Here is a 20,138-nt window from a genome sequence, read left to right as displayed (position 1 = left end):
CCAAGCACATTAAAGTTGAAGGACCCATTGCCGTATTTCTGTCATTATTTACCAACAGGAAATATGATATAACAATATAATTAATGAGCACATTGTAATTAACCCCTCACAACTTTAATTAGAACATGTCCTCCTTCTGGATATCCTTGTCTACATTAAAATCTTGAATGGGAATAAAAACTCCTAATATGACTGGTTTTGGAAGGGATTTAAAATCAAAATATATACTGCAACTAAACCAGTTTTATATCAATAATTATTACTTGATCGATTCCCGAAAAGGTCAAACCAATTTTGAAGTGGGTTTAGACGAACACGTTTGATACATTCTATTAAAAAATACGATTTGCTTTGAAAAGTATTTCTTGTGGAAAATATTTTTCGTTTTTTTTAATATGATATAATGTTTGGTATGTCTATAAAAATTGTGGCTACGTATTACATTTTTAATATGATTGATTGGATTTAGAAAAGGAAAAGCGAGACTGAGGATTCTGGAGCAGAACCGGACAAGGAAGCAGAGACAGAGGCCAGAGCCCAACCGTCGTCACAGTCGGCCTTCAGGCCTTTCGTGGCCTCAGGCCTCAGCCGAGTGAGCCCCCCGAGCCCCTCGACTGCCGCACCCTCTCATGTGCCCGTGGACTGCTCTTCGCCCCCCGGCCACCACTCGACTTCTTCCATGGTGGGCTTGTGCACGCGCCCCCGTCGGCCTTCAGGTAAAGCAGTTTCAATAATAGATTGTACAATGTTAGGGTAGAATAACAAAATATCAAAGTTCTATCTGATTTGTGTTGGAAAAACAGAACTTGAAGGAAACAGAATTTTCCTTAAATTTACCATCGTTACGATCGTTACATAATAAAAGAAAATTAGTAACACTACGTTTCGAGATACGACAGTCTGATCTCTTCTTCAGGTGAATATTAACGTAACACATAACAAAAATATAAAACAAATCATATCATGGCGTTGTGACCCGCATATGTCAGGAATCACAACCACCATATTGTGTGTCAACTTCACTAACTCTAAAACAAGCACCTAATAACAATAAAACACAGCACTAATTTTTAAAACCGAACTAAAGAATACTGGTCACACTAGGTATACGGACACCGGCCAACCAAATATAAACTGACCAGAGGCCAATATAAATGGTGATCACCATGGCAGAAACAAGATGGCGGTTAAAAAGAGAGGAAGCGGGAGTGGAAAAAGCTTGTTTACTTCCATCGTTAAATCAAACTTCAAACAAAGAAAGCAGATTATGTCTAAACCGCAGTTTGTCGAATGTTGGAAAAAACACTATTTCACTGTAAGGCTGCTTCACAATGGATGATCTTTCACAAATATCTGAGTTTCAATTTTTAAGATACGCGTGTTTCAGTTATTCCTCTTCCCCAAAGATAAAGGTTTGGTTCTTGCGATGAAAAGATTTGTAAGTAGACTGGGGTTTTCCTGGCACTTGCATAGTTCTTTGAAAACCTCAATACGACTACTTTTTAAGATCTAGAATCCGATATCTTCCTCCAATGGTTAACCTAACAAGTTAAAAGCAAAGGTGTAATCAATCCAATAAATCTCACATTGTCCTCTTCGATTTCCTTGACAATGTTCAATTTTTGCTATGGTGAATCCCCATCCTTATGTCTCTAAAGTCTAGTAGAACAAGGACTTTATATTGTTTATTACAACGTAAATATGACAGACATAAATATGTATTTCTGTGTAAAAAACTATTTGTCTGTCCGCACGATATCTCGTAAACCAACCTACGGACGAGACATTTTGCATGGAGCAAGTTTTCTATAACAGGAACACTGAGTTCTGTGATTATGCATGGTCAGTCCATGGGATTTGGCTGAGCGTTAGCGAAAACTTTTACATTGGGCCTTATGTATAACCACGATGTGAACGTAAAATTAGAAGAATAACTAAATTTATAAACAAACAGCGTACAATCATGTAATCTGAGCATTTGACATTTGTAGTCCTACAGATAAACAAAAATATAATTCAGTGGAGAGAAAATGTTAAAAGTCGGGGATAAGATTCGATTTCAGCGCACCCTTGCGTTTTAGTACCCTCCCTAGGTTCACCGGCATTTTTATTATTTGCAAATTGTTATAAAACAACAATGTGGGAAGATGTCTCTAGAAAGAACGTTAAATTTGTAATAAAATTTAATTTCTATATAGACAAGAGTATCATATTAATTTCCTACAATCATACATTCAATTTCACATTATGTTGCATTTCCAACGATGAAATTTGACTGAATGTATTTTTTGAGTCAATCTTTTCCTTATGATCTATCAATTACTTTCGTCTGTCTATTTATTTGTCAGTAGAACATCTCGAAAATAAATGAGTAATTGATTAGAAATTGTGCAAGCAGCCTTAGCAAACATAGTGTAGGTACTCCTAACTTGTTAATAATTTGCTGAGCGTTAGCGAATCTATCACACGGATGGCTGGAAAAATTACTTTTATGTCTGTTTGTCCGCACGATATCTTGAAAACGAACTTACCTGAAAACTTGAGATTGTGCATGAAGTTTCATGTCTACTTGAGGAGCAATGATTTTGATGATGGTGAATTCTACTCCATGGGCTTTGGCTGAGCGTAAACGAATACTTTTTTATTATCTTAAGGGTAACTAAGATGGCAATGAAAAAATTGATGAATAAATAAATTTGTGAACAAACTCAGTTTATTCATAAGAGATTTCAAACATTTGACATATTGGCACATGTAGTCTAACTAATCTTAACACACACATCATTTTATAGGGAGTTGGTGTGTAGAATTGTATTATTTAAACACATAAACACAATTTAATGAAAGAATTCACGTATCATGTGGCAAAATGTTTCGAGAAAGATTTTCATCTGTAGACTTGAAATATTACAAGAAACCCATTTCTACATAGACGATAATGAGCTTTATGATGTTGCGTGTCCAACCATGGCATTTGGCTGAGCACCGTTGAAATCTACAACTCAGATTGGCCCAATTTCTCCTTCGTTTGCCGGAAGATGTAAACATTTATTTTCCGTTTTATTGTCGTTCTATATGTCCAATAAGTACTTATACTTAAAAAGTTATATCCGAATTTGTGTGTGTGTGTGTGTTGTGTGTGTGTGTGTGTGTGTGTGTGTGTGTGTGTGTGTGTGTGTGTGGGTGTGGGTGTGTGTGTGTGTTCCTGATCTAGAAGTTTTCACAAACAGCACAGAAATGATTCACCAGCTGGAAGATTTACCTTCGATTCGTGTTAAAACACGCTGCTAGAGACAAAGCGGTGACCCGAGATTATTTACACTCGTCCCCTTGATAAAGTGATAAGGGGGGAGACATGTTCGGAGGGCAAGGGGGGCAGGGCAATCTGGACAGTTGGAAGAGTCTAAAAACAGCGGAAATCAGGAGGGGAGGGAGGTGCGTCTTGATATACGTGCTATGTTCCACACTCAAAAACACTTTCACTTTTAAGATGAAAACTTGCCCTATAACGATGGGTGTTTGTATTTATAGAATGTGGGGGGGTGGGGGGGGGGGGGGGTGGGGGGGGGGGGGGGTGGGGGGGGGGGGGGGTGGGGGGGGGGGGGGGTGGGGGGGGGGGGGGGTGGGGGGGGGGGGAGTGTTACCCTTTTTCAACTCCTTTAGCATTCTTGCGGATCACGAAATCTTGGCTCGAAATTCTATCAACCGGCTTTCTCGCACGCAACTTACTACCTTTCTTGTTGTTCTTGCGTGGTTTCGGTTCCACTTTGGCCGACTCGGGCTTGGCGCTGCGGCGTTTGCGATGCTTTCTGGCGTGGTCGTTCAGTAGAATTTCTGTCGGAAACATGGCATCACATCTGCTACATCTATGAGGATTTGACATGTGCACATCGGCGTGTTCTTTTAGTTCCGTCTCCTCGGCGAAACGTTTGGCACACACAGGGCAGGGAAAGTCGTGGCGGCAGTTGAGTTGGTGCTTGTTTAGCACACACTTCCGGGTGAATCTGAAGAGGCATTTTGGGCACTCCCAGTCGTGCGAGGACTCCCTTCCGTTACCAACTCGGGTGCTCGCTTGGGGCAAAAGCAACTTCAGGATGTGCCTTGAGAGACGTGTTGTCCTTGGGTTCTTGAGATGCTCTCCTAAGTAAATGATCATATTTTGAAGTAAGAATGATATCACTCAATAGGGTATGGACCTCTTGGGACTGAAGGCTACCGAAGTCCATCTCCTGGGAAGCTGGAGGTCCGCCTCGCTGTGACCGTTGACTTCCGTAGACATTCTGTGTCAATATAACCTCTTCGTGGAGATCCTCCATTTTGATGTCTATCTCTTCAAGAGTCAGTTCTTTTTTGGTCACATCCATCATCCCGTTTGATTTCGGTTCCTAAAATCACAATGTCTAATGTAACATTTGTGTTTCGTATACAAAAATATGGGTGTTCTTATAGTCTCTATTTCGAGTCTGTATTTTGTTCTATTATAAGCGTAACGTTTTTAAAGGGATTTTTATAGATTTGAAAATTACATCCATCAGATCTATTCAGTGAGATGCACGAACAAATCAGGAATGTTCAAATCACACATATCACCTACGACTAGGCCGGGTTACTGATTGAACACACTACCATCATCAAAATCAGTAGTAAATGGTAGTTTTTAGTAGGAAAGTACATGACAGTTATTTTATTTGGAAGTGAACGAGAAGTTGCAATGATAGTTACTTTGGTACTTCGTAAACAGTACTTAAGCAGAGAAAAACTCGCCAGAGACAATAGATCCAAATTGTATCACAACCTGAGTTTTCTTAAAATCGATAATGGAATTTCGCCAAAAAAAGTTTGATCGCCAGCCGCGATAGTTTTGGTAAAGGTGACAATGAATGGGAGGTTACTGGTTTCCCATGGTGGTTACCGCCAGAAATGAGTTTCTGTTTGTAACATAACCACCCGTTTCACTGTGTACAAGTAAGGTATTCTTACACCTGTCACCTCTACGTCTTCAAAGTTTTAATGTCGAACTGGTTAAATTGCACACACTTGAAATTATGTTGTGTACTTTTAAACACTTTTTTTAACTATAGGACTGGATGCAAAGTGCACCACTAAAATACTAGAACTAAGGGTAGAGTCTGTATTGTTGTCGTTAGGTTGGAAGTTACTAGGTCAAATTATAAAATTATTGGGCTGAATAGGTTCAGCAGCATAGCTTCTAAAGTAAGACAGTTAAGAGTTAAGGTTTTTAAAATAAAGTTGCTGGTTCTACTTGTTAGCTTGTATTTTAACTCTTATTTACCTTTAATGAGTTTTTTTTAGCTATACATAATATGGTTTAATAATTTTTTTTAGAAAAAGTACTTTTTATTTGCATTTATTTATTTGTGTTGTTTACATTATTAACACTCCATGTGCATAGCTCTTCTTTTAAAATACTTCTTTAAATTCTGTTCATGTGCTTTCCAATTTTAGTTTGTTATTTTAATTACAATTGTTTTTTATTTTAAGAAACCATACCAAAAGTTGGTTTTATTGAAAATCTATAACAAGATCATCCTATTGCCATGTGAGCATTTATTGTTTGAGAGTTATTACAAGTTTTAGGTTTTGTTTTTTATTCTTAACTCTTAACTTTCTAACGTTCTTCGTTAAAACACCTTGAATAGTTTTCTGATTTGGCTTCAATTTTATCTTAATGGGAAATTCATCCGACACATTATAATTTGTTACAACATGTTAAGCCGTTGGGTTAAAAAAAACTTAGCTGAATGTGTAAAAACCTGCAACTCTGAATAATTCCAAAATTGTTGAGGATGTGTTATTCCAACAACAAAAAATACATCATTAAATAAATTCATTCATATTTTGAAGTGACCAGCAAATCTTTAAAAGGTTCTCTTACTCTTCAGTCGCAGTTTATAAGACATTTTCATCTTTGATTCATTATTTTAATCTATTTGTATACGACCATTGTACATTAGAATAAAGATACCTAATTCTACGCGAGGAATAAATTGCATTATGTTAACAATTTATATACAATTACTTATTTTTTTCTTTTAAAAGTTCCCCATATAAGTGTTAGTTAAAAATAATTGTACGTTTATACAATGAAGTATAATTATAGAAAGCTATTATAAAATTAGTATAATTGTATAGTATATTGAAGAAATTTCAAGAAATTAGACAGTGCAGGAAAACTAACTTGGATTTTTGGATATAAACTCGACGAGAACATTCTTGAATTTGGCCTGGTTAACCGCTCGAGCGAGGGGCAAGTGAATGTTGGTTTATTGCGCCCTTGTCACATTTGTTACAACAAGTCATTCAGAGTTGCAACATGATAGAGAAGAATTCCGTATCCAGTTCTAATACAATACACGAAAGTCTTTAGTTTTCGTCTCCTACACGTACTTCTAGTATTCGCCGAGATACGGAGCAACAAAATCTTCGCTAGATGGGGCATGAACTGTCCGGTTCTGATACAATATGCTGTCTTTAGCTTTCGTCTCCTACACGTCGTTCCAGTATTGGCCGAGCTATGGAGCGCATCGGTCAGCAACGGAATCTTCGCTGGGTAGAGCGTGAACTGTCCGGTTCTGATACAATATGCTGTTTTTAGCTTTCGTCTCCTACACGTCGTTCCAGTATTGGCCGAGCTATGGAGCGCATCGGTCAGCAACGGAATCTTCGCTGGGTGGAGCGTGAACTGTCCGGTTCTGATACAATATGCTGTCTTTAGCTCTCGTGTCCTACACGTCTTCCAGTATTGGCCGAACTTAGAGCGTCGGTCAGCAACGGAATCTTCGCTGGTAAAGCGTGAACTGTTCGGTTCTGATACAATATGATGCTGTCTTTAGCTTTCGTCTCCTACACGTCGTTCCAGTATTGGCCGAGCTATGGAGCGCATCGGTCAGCAACGGAATCTTCGCTGGGTAGGAGCGTGAACTGTCCGGTGGTTCTGATACAATATGCTGTCTTTAGCTTTCGTCTCCTACACGTCGTTCCAGTATTGGCCGAGCTATGGAGCGCATCGGTCAGCAACGGAATCTTCGCTGGGTGGAGCGTGAACTGTCCGGTTCTGATACAATATGCTGTCTTTAGCTCTCGTCTCCTACACGTCGTTCCAGTATTGGCCGAGCTATGGAGCGCATCGGTCAGCAACGGAATCTTCGCTGGGTAGAGCGTGAACTGTCCGGTTCTGATACAATATGCTGTCTTTAGCTCTCGTCTCCTACACGTCGTTCCAGTATTGGCCGAGCTATGGAGCGCATCGGTCAGCAACGGAATATTCGCTGGGTAGAGCGTGAACTGTCCGGTTCTGATACAATATGCTGTCTTTAGCTCTCGTGTCCTACACGTCGTTCCAGTATTCGGCCGAGCTATGGAGCGCATCGGTCAGCAACGGAAATCTTCGCTGGGTGGAGCGTGAACTGTCCGGTTCTGATACAATATGCTGTCTTTAGCTCTCGTGTCCTACACGTCGTTCCAGTATTGGCCGAGCTTTGGAGCGCATCGGTCAGCAACGGAATCTTCGCTGGGTGGAGCGTGAACTGTCCGTGTCCAGTTCTGATACAATATGCTGTCTTTAGCTCTCGTGTCCTACACGTCGTTCCAGTATTGGCCGAGCTATGGAGCGCATCGGTCAGCAACGGAATCTTCGCTGGGTAGAGCGTGAACTGTCCGGTTCTGATACAATATGCTGTCTTTAGCTTTCGTGTCCTACACGTCGTTCCAGTATTGGCCGAGCTATGGAGCGCATCGGTCAGCAACGGAATCTTCGCTGGGTGGAGCGTGAACTGTCCGTGTCCAGTTCTGATACAATATGCTGTCTTTAGCTCTCGTGTCCTACACGTCGTTCCAGTATTGGCCGAGCTTTGGAGCGCATCGGTCAGCAACGGAATCTTCGCTGGGTAGAGCGTGAACTGTCCGTGTCCGGTCTGATACAATATGCTGTCTTTAGCTCTCGTGTCCTACACGTCGTTCCAGTATTGGCCGAGCTATGGAGCGCATCGGTCAGCAACGGAATCTTCGCTGGGTGGAGCGTGAACTGTCCGGTTCTGATACAATATGCTGTCTTTAGCTCTCGTGTCCTACACGTCGTTCCAGTATTGGCCGAGCTTTGGAGCGCATCGGTCAGCAACGGAATCTTCGCTGGGTGGAGCGTGAACTGTCCGGTTCTGATACAATATGCTGTCTTTAGCTCTCGTCTCCTACACGTCGTTCCAGTATTGGCCGAGCTTTGGAGCGCATCGGTCAGCAACGGAATCTTCGCTGGGTGGAGCGTGAACTGTCCGGTTCTGATACAATATACTGGCTTTAGGTTTCGCCTCCTTCAATTTTTGAAGAACTACTGAAAATGTCGAGTAAGATAGGAAGTCCCATTTTAAACCCATTTTACCAGGCTTACAATTATTTTACTTCATTTGAACCAACCAAAAACAGTATAAAAAATAAACTTACAAAATTAATCTGTATTGCGAATTCAGGCAACACCATAGCCAACTCATGAAGTAGTGTTAAAAACACATTACTGTATTAGTATTAATTTCTAACGATATTTTATAAAAGCAGAAAATAAGGTTTAAGAGCCGGTTGTATTACGGCCATCTTGAGCCCCACAAGTACAATATTAACCTCACGCATTTTTACTAACTTATTATTGTTTTGCGTATTTACTTACGTACAATCACGTCAGGTGTGTCATTTTAAAGGTATTAATATGCATTCATACGCTTCACGGTGTTCTATATTGTTATTGGTTATTCAGAAAAAATCCCAAATTTGAAATTTGTTCTTACTTCATTATTTAAATATTTAAAAGTTTACACTTTACAGAAAATAATTAAAAAGCGTTTGGATGCACAGGAATTATGTCTTTAAAATTAGACATATCACTCTACGTTCAAAAATAAGGTTCAACATTTTTACTGTGGGGGAAATCTTAAGGTCGGTTCTCTATAGCCGACTCTTATACACCCTGTTGTTAAGCGCATTTATTGCACAATAATATTGATTATTAAATAGAAAGCGTCATAACAAGTATAGATTAGTACTCTCTTCTTACTTTGATTATGAACAAATATTATACATGTTTGATGTACCCACGCATGAACTTACTTTATTGTCGGATAACCATATTTTGACTAAGCATAAAGGTAAGCAAAAAACAAAGTGTAATAATTAATAGTTATAAATAATGCTTAAAATAAAAATATATAAATCAGAAATGTAACGTAATTTTATTGTTAGAACTCTTATACATAAATTTTCTTTTAATAAAAATGCAACTTAATTAAGGAAAGATTTAAAAAAATGTATTAGCAGATCGTGGTTTCGATCCACGGACCTCTGGGTTATGGGCCCAGCACGCTTCCGCTGCGCCAATCTGCTCTTGTGAAAGACGTAAGGCTAAGTGGTTACCCTACACTAATGCAGGGCTGTAGCGTTAATGTGGGGTGATAAAGAAGGGTGAAAACTCCTTTTTGCTCCAACATATCAAATAGGCCGTGCTCTTTAGTACACACTGGGCGAGAATTATTTCGGTGCTGTATATTAACAACACATTAAATCACACACTGGGCGAGATATATTTCGGAGCCCAATATTAACAACCTATTATTACACACTGAGCGAGAATTATTTCGGTGCTTCCGCATTAACCCTTATAACACGAGCGAGAATTATTTCGGTGCTTCATATTAGCAACCTATTATTACACACTATAGCGAGATATATTTCGGTGCCCGCAATATTAACAACCTATTATTACACAAGAGCGAGAATATATTTCGGAGCCCAATATTAACAACCTGTTATTACACACTATACGAGATATATTTCGGAGCCCAATATTAACAACCTGTTATTACACAACAGCCGATAATTATTTCGGTGCTCCATATAAACCACATATTATTATACACTGGATTAGAACTATTTCGGTGCTCCATAGTAACCACCTATTAGTACTCACTGAGCGAGAATGATTTCGGTTCTCCTTATTAATCTTATTAACAGATATTTATTAAAATAAATTATAAATAATTTATGTTACAAAGTTGAGTTGATCATTGACCCCTTTATTTTTAAGATACGACAGAAATGCCATAGTCATTTTGTGTTTGGACTGTTTTATTAAATTAAATTCAGAACAAAAAAAATACTAGAATATTAACCTCAAATACAAATTTGCAGATTTACAGACTAAAGTCTAGTATGTGCGTCATCGAAACTAAAGTGACGACAGATAGACCAGACTGCGTATTTACAAAACCTAAGTGGTCTCAGTCCAAATTTGGCCGAGTGATGGCGGAGACGCCTGAATTCAAGTTCATGGTCGATTGGTTCAGATCGTCGAGTCAAGTCGGAGATAGCCGATTGCGTTCGGCGCGCTCAGATTTGGCGGGAGACGCCGCCATTATCAGCGTTTACCTAAAGGCCATGTCACACTGCCGTGGGCGTCGCGTCCGTCCATCTGCGGATGGATTTTTAAAATAATCGCTAACCATGTTGTCAAATAGGACAAGTCACACTGACATAACCGACGTGGCGCAACGTTCGTCGCGTCGGCCACCGTCTGCTGCGCTATGCGGCTGGAGCGATCCTTGGCCGACGTCGGCGATGCTACGAAGGCTCGCGCATGCGCATAAAGCACCTCCCCAACCCCCTCACCGGGGCACCGCGCGCTCTTGCCACTGCCTACTCCTTTTATTTTATATTTTTAATAATTTGTTTAAAAAACCCCTTCTAAAACAGCCCGACACTCCAGGATGAAATGACCGCCAGTTCTAGGTTTAATGAATACTCTGGTGTCATGTTTATATGCAATCATTTTATTTGTTATTATTCATATTATGTTTGATCTATAACAAAATTAAATACGCCTTATTTTAAAAACATAAAGACTTATTACAAAACTGAAAACACCAACACAAAAATTACAAAATAATCCTTTCAAGTGCATCTTATATATAAAAACCAATAGTTTTAAAGAGGTATATCAAAGTATTGAATACCCTAATTACTAAGTTCATAATAGAAATAGTATTGCATGTAATAATGAAAATATAATTTTGATAATAATAATTATTAACGAATACGCTCCAGAACAATAAAATTAATTTTGTAGAGCTATAACAAACTATTAATTCCACTATCAGTGTATAACTAAAAAATTCAAAGTAGTTGAAATGTATTAAGCAACTCCTAGAAAGACGTGGCGTTGGCCGCGGACGCGGACGCGTGTCTGGTAGTTTGACGGGATTCGAGACCGTCGCGGCATACGCGGACGTTCATACTATGGATGGACGGACGCGACGCCACGGCAGTGTGACATGGCCTTAAACCTCGGTTGCTATTACACTATTGTTTTACAGTCAGTCAATCAGTGTTGTCAATATGCTAGAAGACAGTTGTGAAGCAGTGTTGGATAGAGTGTTTCCTTCTAACTACAAAATTGGTAGTTTTCATAGTGGCCACAATAGTGAACAATTTAATAGTGCTGTGTACTTTAAGTTAAACGATGACGAGTCTGTCGAAAATTGTAATCTATTCATTAAGTAGTTCTCATATGAAAGCTATTCATTCAAATTGGATAACAAAACACAGTTATGGACATATAAAATATTAATTGTTCACAAAAGATTTCTATTTCCAGCATTCCAATACAAATAAGACACAAATTATTCTAGATACTATGTTTTTACGTAGTGCAAAGACGAAGAATACAAGGCATGAATAAGTTTTCAGTTAACAAAAATACTATAAAAAAGATGTAAACCTCAAGGAAGGTACAACTTTGTTGATGTACATTGTACTACTGTGTGATCGATGTACAGTTTTATAACACCTACTCTGTCAATGCTGCTGAAGCTTACACCTATTTAAGGCGTTCAGATAAAACCGTAAGCATTTTTAACTCTTATTTTACGGCTGCAATGTCTCCACAGTTGCTGCTAAATCTTATCACGAAATTATTCACGGTGATAAATCATTGAATCGTCCGAAAATGACAACGAAATATTAATCAACTTAGCCAATGATCAGGTGAATTCAACTTTAAGACAAATTATTCAAGAGCACAGTTGTTGGAGAAAACGCCATTTTGAAGACAGAGATCCAGAAAAGTTGTTGGAAGGTGTAAAAACAAAAAGGCTCATCTATAAAAAATGTTTTGATGTAATTATTGATGAAAAATCTAAAACCAGGGTAATTCCAACCATGAAACGAGTATTTCAATATAAAAATGCAAATTACATGATTTTGAAGACTCAAACAATACTTACATTTATATTTTATGCTCACAAAATAGGAGCCCTGCCGTTAGGCTGTATACTTATCAGAGTCCGAAAAAACACATAGAATTTGCTTAAACAAGCCCTTGAATACAACACAGGCAAGGTATTTTCCATTAGTGATTATGACTGATAATAGTTCTGCTGAACCAACATTTTTACAAAATATTTACCCAAAGTCTAAGCTGCTATTATTTACTTTCCATCGTATGTCAATCAGTTTGGAGGTGGCTGTGGGATACCAAACACAATGTGTTGAAAGAAGATATGACAGTTATAATTGAAAGCTTTCAAAACGTTCTTCATGCGGCTTAAGTTGGTGCAGCAGTGAAATCTTATGAACAGTTGCAAAATGAAATTAGAAATATTGAAAAAGGAGAACGTAAAGGATGCTTTGGTAAAGGATGTCGCTGTTGCAAACACGTGTGTGCTGTAGAAAAGCAATTTCAGCCGAAGATAAGTTAAACTGGGCAAGAATCGCTTTTTACCCTGATGTTCCATCCCACTTTTACAGTACCAACGATATAGCCTTGGAAAAAGAACCGTCTTGCTCGACGTGTCTGCCTGACTGTCATTTGAATAAGCAAAACAATGTTTTCATCTGACCACTAGGAAGCGCAACTATCGGCAAAGCAAATGCCTTCTAATGCCTTTCGAGAAAATCTGAATGGCGTGACAGAGCTTTTACAAGCAGAAAGAAGTCCTGAAACCGTAGCTAAGTTAAACCAGTTTTACAAAATGCTAAAGACCATCAAGACATCGGCACAATCTTATGCCTTTGCTCTAGAGAAACTAAAATGTCACAGGTGAGGACAAATTAGAGTACACCCACTTCGATTACCAGGAGAAAATCAAGTAAGAGAATACAATCAGGAAGACCTTAAGAAATAATCCAGAATAGGAAAAAGTGGCTATACGAGAACAAAAACTGTCTAAAAATATTCAAGCAAAAGTGCCTTCAACAAAATTACTTAAACGGTTATTATAAACTATCTAAATGCGGTTTATTTAGTATATTGTAAGTAAAGAATACGTAAATATTTATTTCCAATCTTCTTTCGAACCATGTCTTGTATAGGTGGTTCTTTAACTAACAATCTGTCCAATCCATTAGCAATAACAACTATTATTATTGTTGTTATGATAATACAATTTTAATAATAAATACTGTTTATAATTTTCCACCTCACTATTATACGAATAGTTTCATGTTTGTATACGTACTATTATGCACAGGTTTGGAACGCTCAGGCTCATGCAATAGATAGGATTTGCAGGCCCGCCGGAGTTCGGGCATCTCCGCTACACCTCGGCAGACCCGAACTCGGCCGGGCTCTGGGTCTCTTGAGGCTCCGGACAAAGTACAATACGTACTCAAAGATTTGTCGAACACTGAGACAAGTTATTTACATGTTACGCGTGCATATAACTATACTATTAGATCTAAAATTGTGTCCAAAGTGATAGATAAAAATAAAAATTGTTATTTTTGTAACCACCGTTGGTACAATTAATTCACTCAAATTTATTCGAGAGTGAAAAGCGCTGTGGAGAAGTTCCTTCATCGAGTTATTCTAACGGTGCCCAGTCTGCGCCACTAATCAGTGCGAAATTATCTAGTGCAAACCTTTGTGCCAACTGCCAATTGACAAAACGTGGGGTTAATGTTAATAAATTTGGAGAACTGTTCTTCAAGAGTTTATATGTTTTCCGTTTTTTCCGTAAATTAATTCTTCTTAATTCTTTACATAGGAAAATCTCTGATAAAAAGACAAAACATTGTAAATTTTAATTTTTGATTTACACAGTACAAAATTACATTTTGAAAAAAAACCACTTACGAGAAGTATACAGTGGAATGTTAGCTTTAAAGGGACCTTGTAGTCAAAAATCTCAAAAAATTATTATGTTTTTCTGTCTTTTATTAAATTTTATGTTTTTTTCCGAAAATTTATATAGGCCTATATAACACATTAATATTTCATGAATATTTTAATTTCAAAAAAGTTTAATCAGTGCAAAAGCCGACTTTCCCTTTTTTCTTAAATCTCTAAAAGCAACTGCGTGAACAACTGGCTATCATAATAAATGATACTGTATTATTACTTATGTGAAATCTAGTTTGCTTTGTAATAACTTTTTCCAAAATATATGGTGTTATTGTTTTGGTGAGATTAATTAATTGTATTCTATGTTAACCTCAAACTTATGAGCAGTGGTTTTAGTTTGTGTAACAGTTAAAGCTGTAACATAATACCTAGAATTTAAAAAAAAAACTTGGCAAGAACAAGTGTGAAGGAAACAGATTCGCTACTGTACTACTGACTACTGTACTAATGACTACAGACTACTGTACTACTGACTACTGATAGACAACTAGCTGATTCCCGCGGCTTCGCACGATTGTCGTAGGCTTTGCCCGTGTATGAGCACTTGTAGTTCTGGTGAATTATATTTCCAACGCCGATGTAGAGTTTATCTTGTTGCCACGATCAAGAAAAGATGTGTATGTTTATAGCCATTGTAGACGTACATGTACTTTATTAGGCCTATAATGTAGTCTAAAACTCAAGCTTTAAGTTCAACCAGAAATTTATTAGACAAATATACATCATAACGTAGCGCCTTCAGATAGTGTTTGGATATTTAATAAACGTAATTGTCTCGTAATTGCAGTTTATCTGTCAAAAGTGCATGTTTATAGCCATTGTATATGTAGGCTACATGTACTTTATTATAAAGTGGTCTAACACTCAGATTTAAGTTCAACCAGAAATTAATTTAAAAACAAATATACATTAAAACTTAGCACCTTCAAATAGTGTTTTTGGGTATTTAATATACGTAACTGTCCCGTAATTGCAGTTTATAATGTGCAGGCGCTTTGATATCCTTTATATTTTGCAATGCCGCCTGGTGGTTACATCAATGAGCATAGCATACTAACCTTTTCCGTGGAAAATACATATATAAATACAAATTCTCATACTGGTCGGTCAAATAGTTCAAATTCAAAATTCTATATTTCTGGATGAAAATATTCCAGTTCATTCACCTTCTTATACTCTATAATTTTCCAACAATATTACTCTTTTAATAACTCAATTAAGATAAGATATATTAAGATACAATTGTTAACATCCTAATCCTAATATTATAAACGCGAAAGTGCCTTTGTTTGTTTGTTTTGCTTTCACGCGTAAACTATTTGAACTGATTGTACTGAAATTTCAAATGGAAAATGTTAGGGTCCCTGGGATAAATATAGGACTATTCCTATTTCGAAAGTCCTCCGAGCTACGCCCCACTAGTCACTAAAGCAGTGAAAAATCCCATCGGTCTCTAAAGTTGTGAATTATTAACTGAAAGACTCTGTAAAATGTAATCAACTGTTCTGTGTAAACATTGTTTTGTGTCAGCACTACCATATGTTTAAAACTTTAACCACTATTTTCAATTTGTAATATTGTGTAAATTCTCTAAGGAGTAATTAATTATTAGTTTTCACGCCATTTTAGGTATCAGCGATTAGGTAAGTACTCATATTCCGTAGAAAATGGCCAAAAACACAAGATGGTCAAAATTTGACTCCAAAGATTTTGTTTGAACCAGTCGGCAAAAATTATGTAGATGAAAGCATACTGGACTACGCTTTAGAAATTGATGTACCCATTCCAGCTTTAAATTTTCTAAAGTATTAATAATATTTTTCAGTTTATAAAGAAACAACACGTACAAAGAGGCATTGTTAATGTACTTTTAACTATATATTTGTAGCAAATATTATCAGACATAAAAGACAAAGTTATTATCAAAATTTTACTATAAATTTAAAGCCTGTTATAAAAACCCATCTTAGCTATCTTTTGACAGAAGTAGGCTTCTCTAATCTGTGTATGTATATATATATAATATATATATATGTGTGTGTGTGTGTGTGTGTGTGTGTGTGTGTGTGTGTGTGTGTGTGTGTGTGTGTGTGTGTGTGTGTGTGTGTGTGTGTGTGTATTCTTGATCGAGAAACAAGGCAGAATCAACTGGAACAAAATACACTGAGAACGAAGTAAATTAGCCTATATTTAGCTGTACATTTTAATCAAATATATTAAATATTCTCAGAGCTGTGTATGTATACATATTTTCTTGGTCGGTAAAAAAGCAAATTTAACTATGCGACAAAAATACCAAGGCAGAATTAAACTATAATGGCCAACAATATAGTACACTTTTTTACATTTGTTGTCGTACAAACAAATTCTATAAAGGTGTAATTCGAAATTTGCATACTTTAATTCTAGAACACGAGTAAAGTATGATAATGTAAAATGTTTTTAATCCTGTACAAAGTGTATAGTTAGAAGCATTATTCAGGACTTTGCCCATCACTGCTACTGTCTAACGTTGACAGTTAGGAACATTTTCCCGGTCTTTGCCCATCACTACTACTGTCCATTATTTATAGTCAGGAGTATTATTCGAGTCTTTTTGTTATAGAAGTTGACGGAGGGACATTTTTAGGGAATAGTGTGGGGTGTTGTATTAACTAGACTGAAGCTGTGAATGATAAATTGAATGACAAGGATTGGGGAACTATGGAATTTAAAAGTAGAAGGGTTCGACAAATGGTGCACCAACCACACACAGTTGTCAATACTCGGCTTGTTCTATAGTCATTCACACTATGGCTTAACTTATCCACGAGGGTGATATCACATCCCCTATGTTTATTAATAAAATGAATAAGTTCACTGTTTTACTATTTCAACAGTTGTTTACCCCAATGACGCCTTTCCCTCATCAGAACAACAGACAGTGCAGGTAATATTAGAAAGGCATGCACAGACAACACTTCAGACTGCGCGGCGCCATGTACACCCCAAACAACCTACTTCGCGTCTGCGATGAGATTGTCTAGTGTTGCCTTTGATGTGCCCGGACACAGCGCGGGTAGCAGCGGCCTGACCTTGAACCTCTAAAGTCTATAACCGACATCCAATCAGACATGCAAGGACTCGCCTGCACAAAATACTCATGAAGTAGAATTATTTACAAAATCACCATCATCGTTTATGTACACCATGAATGATTTACAAAGGCGAAGTGTACGACCCGAAAAGCTATTAATTAACATCTTCAGATTTTGGACATACGATCAAATACTCTTAGATATGAAGGTGGAATACCTAACCCAAGTGGTCCACCCTGAATATTTAATATCACACGGTTTGTGGACAAATAAATATATTATAGCCTACACACAAATAATACAAAGAAAGCGAAATTCGAGGAACGTATAAGGGTAAATCTCCACAAAGCGCAATATTTTATGAAGGTTGACAAAAGTTTATTTGGCAGTTTTTGGAGAAAAACTCATGAATGAGTCCTATTCATTAGTTTTCATTGATTTAACTGTCCAAGTTTACTTACGAGAGCATCTCTTGTTGTATTTAAAAAAAATATAATAAAATAAATTAATAATATCAAATTAAATATAGAAATGTATTAATATTAAAGAATAGTACAAGTTTACTGTTTTTACAATTATATAACATTTATAGATTTTTGCAGAATATTAATTTTTTGGTAAATTTTAATAAACAGTATTGAGTAAAATTTTCTTTTCTTCATTGAACACTTTATTGTATTTTTTGAATATACACAATAAGTTTGAACATCACATGTTTCTAATGCACCAACATAAAAATTTGCTATAGGCCTATAATTTTAATTCCTCAAAGAGTGCCCGAAGCTAGGACTATTGCATTTATAATTTTATTGTTATAATGTGATTTAAGCAATTGTATTGTTAGTTATTTTACTTTCTTTTATTTTTTTATTTAATTTAGTCAGGTCATATAATTTAATTTAATTTAAGGTATTTTTATAAAATTAATGTTTCCATCTAAAAAGATCATACAACTCTGACCCAAAATATTAAATAGTTGCTTTTTAGAAGTTTGTTATTATGTTAAACTTTATTCTATTTGTAAATGTTAGCAATGCACAGCCTACTTTAAAATGTGATATATTATAACTGGCAATGCATTCCATAAAAAAGTGCTACTTAAAAAATTACTTTTCCAAATACATACTGATGTTTATAGTTAATAAATAATGTCCACCCATTTTTACAAAATGGTTTTAATAGTCTATAAAGTAATTTATAAAATACGCTTTATAGAATTATTCCAAATATTTACATTATAACAGAAGGCAGCAGTTATGTAGCTAGTATTTTATATTTATTACATAGCTATCACATGATTTCCAGGTACCCAATTATTTAAAATTGTGTTTACTAAGTATTCAGTTACAACAAAATAGTCATGGGCATACTACCCAAATAGTCTTGGTGGATCTAATCCAAAACCAAGATCTTTCTTAATTAAGTTTAAGTTGCCGAATATTTAGTACAATACTTTTAGTATTCTATGAAAAATGCACTAAAAATTATTATTAGCCTATAGTAGATTAACAATTCCATGTAATTTGTAAGGATGGTACAGTAATTTTCTTTATTATTTTAATAGAATATTATAAACGCTATTAAATATTAGAATTACAATTTTTATAATTTAGTATAACTGTTTTAATAGAATAATAACACAATCAAAATTGTATTTCTTAACTATTACTAGGCTATAATATATTTCAAATAGCCTAGTGAAAAAGGATTCTCTTATTCGGTTTCTTGCCAAAATACACGAAACAGACAACGTTTATGAAATTGCACTAGGAATTCTTCTAATTGATCTACTGGAAGAGGTGTCATTATTCTGAATTCATTATTTATTTACTAAACAGTCTTTAGTGAATGTTGACAGTCAAAATAAAATGCTATGCGCCATCTCCATCCCAATACATACGGATATTGGGTTACCTTATCGAAAGCTACCTAACCTAGGTTATCCTGCGCTAACGTTTATGCTAAAACTATTTATAAATTTACTTTTAATTACAATATATAATATTTCAATCACGAAAGAATAATATTTAATGTACATAAATACTATTACATACTTACTACTTAAGTGAAATCTCAATACAATCAAAAAGATATCAACTGCGGTAGTTCACCCGTCACCGGTTCGAATTTAAACACAAATCACGTCGTCTTCTACTTCAACAGCTATACAAGACTTCTTATAGAATAATGTAACATTGTAATAAAAATTAGATAAAAATGTTTTACGATTTAATATTCACTTGAAACATTAGTTGAAATTAGTTTATTTATTTATTTAGTAAGTGCACATACCTTGAATCACAAGAATTATATGTATGTTACAGAAGTCAGAAGAGAAGAAGTAAAATGTACCTTCAATGCCTGCTAAATACCGTGATTCATCCTGGATTAGATGTTTAGGCAAATATTCTTTTTTTGATGAATCAAACATGTAATTATTACATTGTTTATTGATACAGTCAATTATATTCTCTACACAACTAAGACATATATTCATACCAAATAAATTAAGTATTTCATTCGTTACTAATTTGAGGGGTTTACATCAGCTGTTTATCTATTTACTTTATGGTATCTATAGTATATGAAATAATAAAGATATGAATCTAATGAGTACATCACCAGCGAGTGACGGTACTCGATCTACCCGTTTTAGAAATAATTTTAGCACTTTTAGCAATACTACTTTATCATAGAACAGAAAAAGATTGATTTGTATATTGTGCTTTTTTCCATGGAACGGCGGTTACAGTAACTGCTACGTTTGAGTAACAAAATAACTATTAGATTGTTGTATGTGGCATTTATGGTGAGAGAAAACGTCCTAATTTTTCCATTTCAGTGAGCTACTACAAATATTATGTTAAGGTGGTGTCAATTAT

At 36.2% G+C, this 20,138-nt stretch overlaps 1 protein-coding gene and 1 non-coding gene across 2 annotated transcripts in view; one reads left to right on the top strand and one right to left on the bottom strand.

Moving 5' to 3' along the window:
* LOC124365884 (doublesex- and mab-3-related transcription factor A2-like) overlaps nucleotides 1–602 on the top strand; it is a 41,493-nt gene extending 40,891 nt beyond the window's left edge. The window contains exon 5 of the mRNA XM_046821991.1: nucleotides 470–602. Within this exon, the coding sequence (XP_046677947.1) occupies nucleotides 470–489 (20 nt within the window). The 3' untranslated portion in view covers nucleotides 490–602. The remainder of the gene's footprint in view (nucleotides 1–469) is intronic.
* An 8,713-nt stretch (nucleotides 603–9,315) lies between these two features.
* Trnam-cau lies at nucleotides 9,316–9,387 on the bottom strand. The gene has a single exon. It is a non-coding gene; the product is annotated as a tRNA-Met (tRNA).
* Nucleotides 9,388–20,138: the final 10,751 nt, after the last annotated feature.

The sequence above is a fragment of the Homalodisca vitripennis genome, chromosome 7, assembly GCF_021130785.1.
Source record: "Homalodisca vitripennis isolate AUS2020 chromosome 7, UT_GWSS_2.1, whole genome shotgun sequence".
In the NCBI taxonomy this organism is placed as follows: domain Eukaryota; kingdom Metazoa; phylum Arthropoda; class Insecta; order Hemiptera; family Cicadellidae; genus Homalodisca; species Homalodisca vitripennis.
The sequence above is the reverse complement of the archived record's forward strand: the minus strand, read 5'-3'. Positions and strand labels throughout refer to the sequence as shown.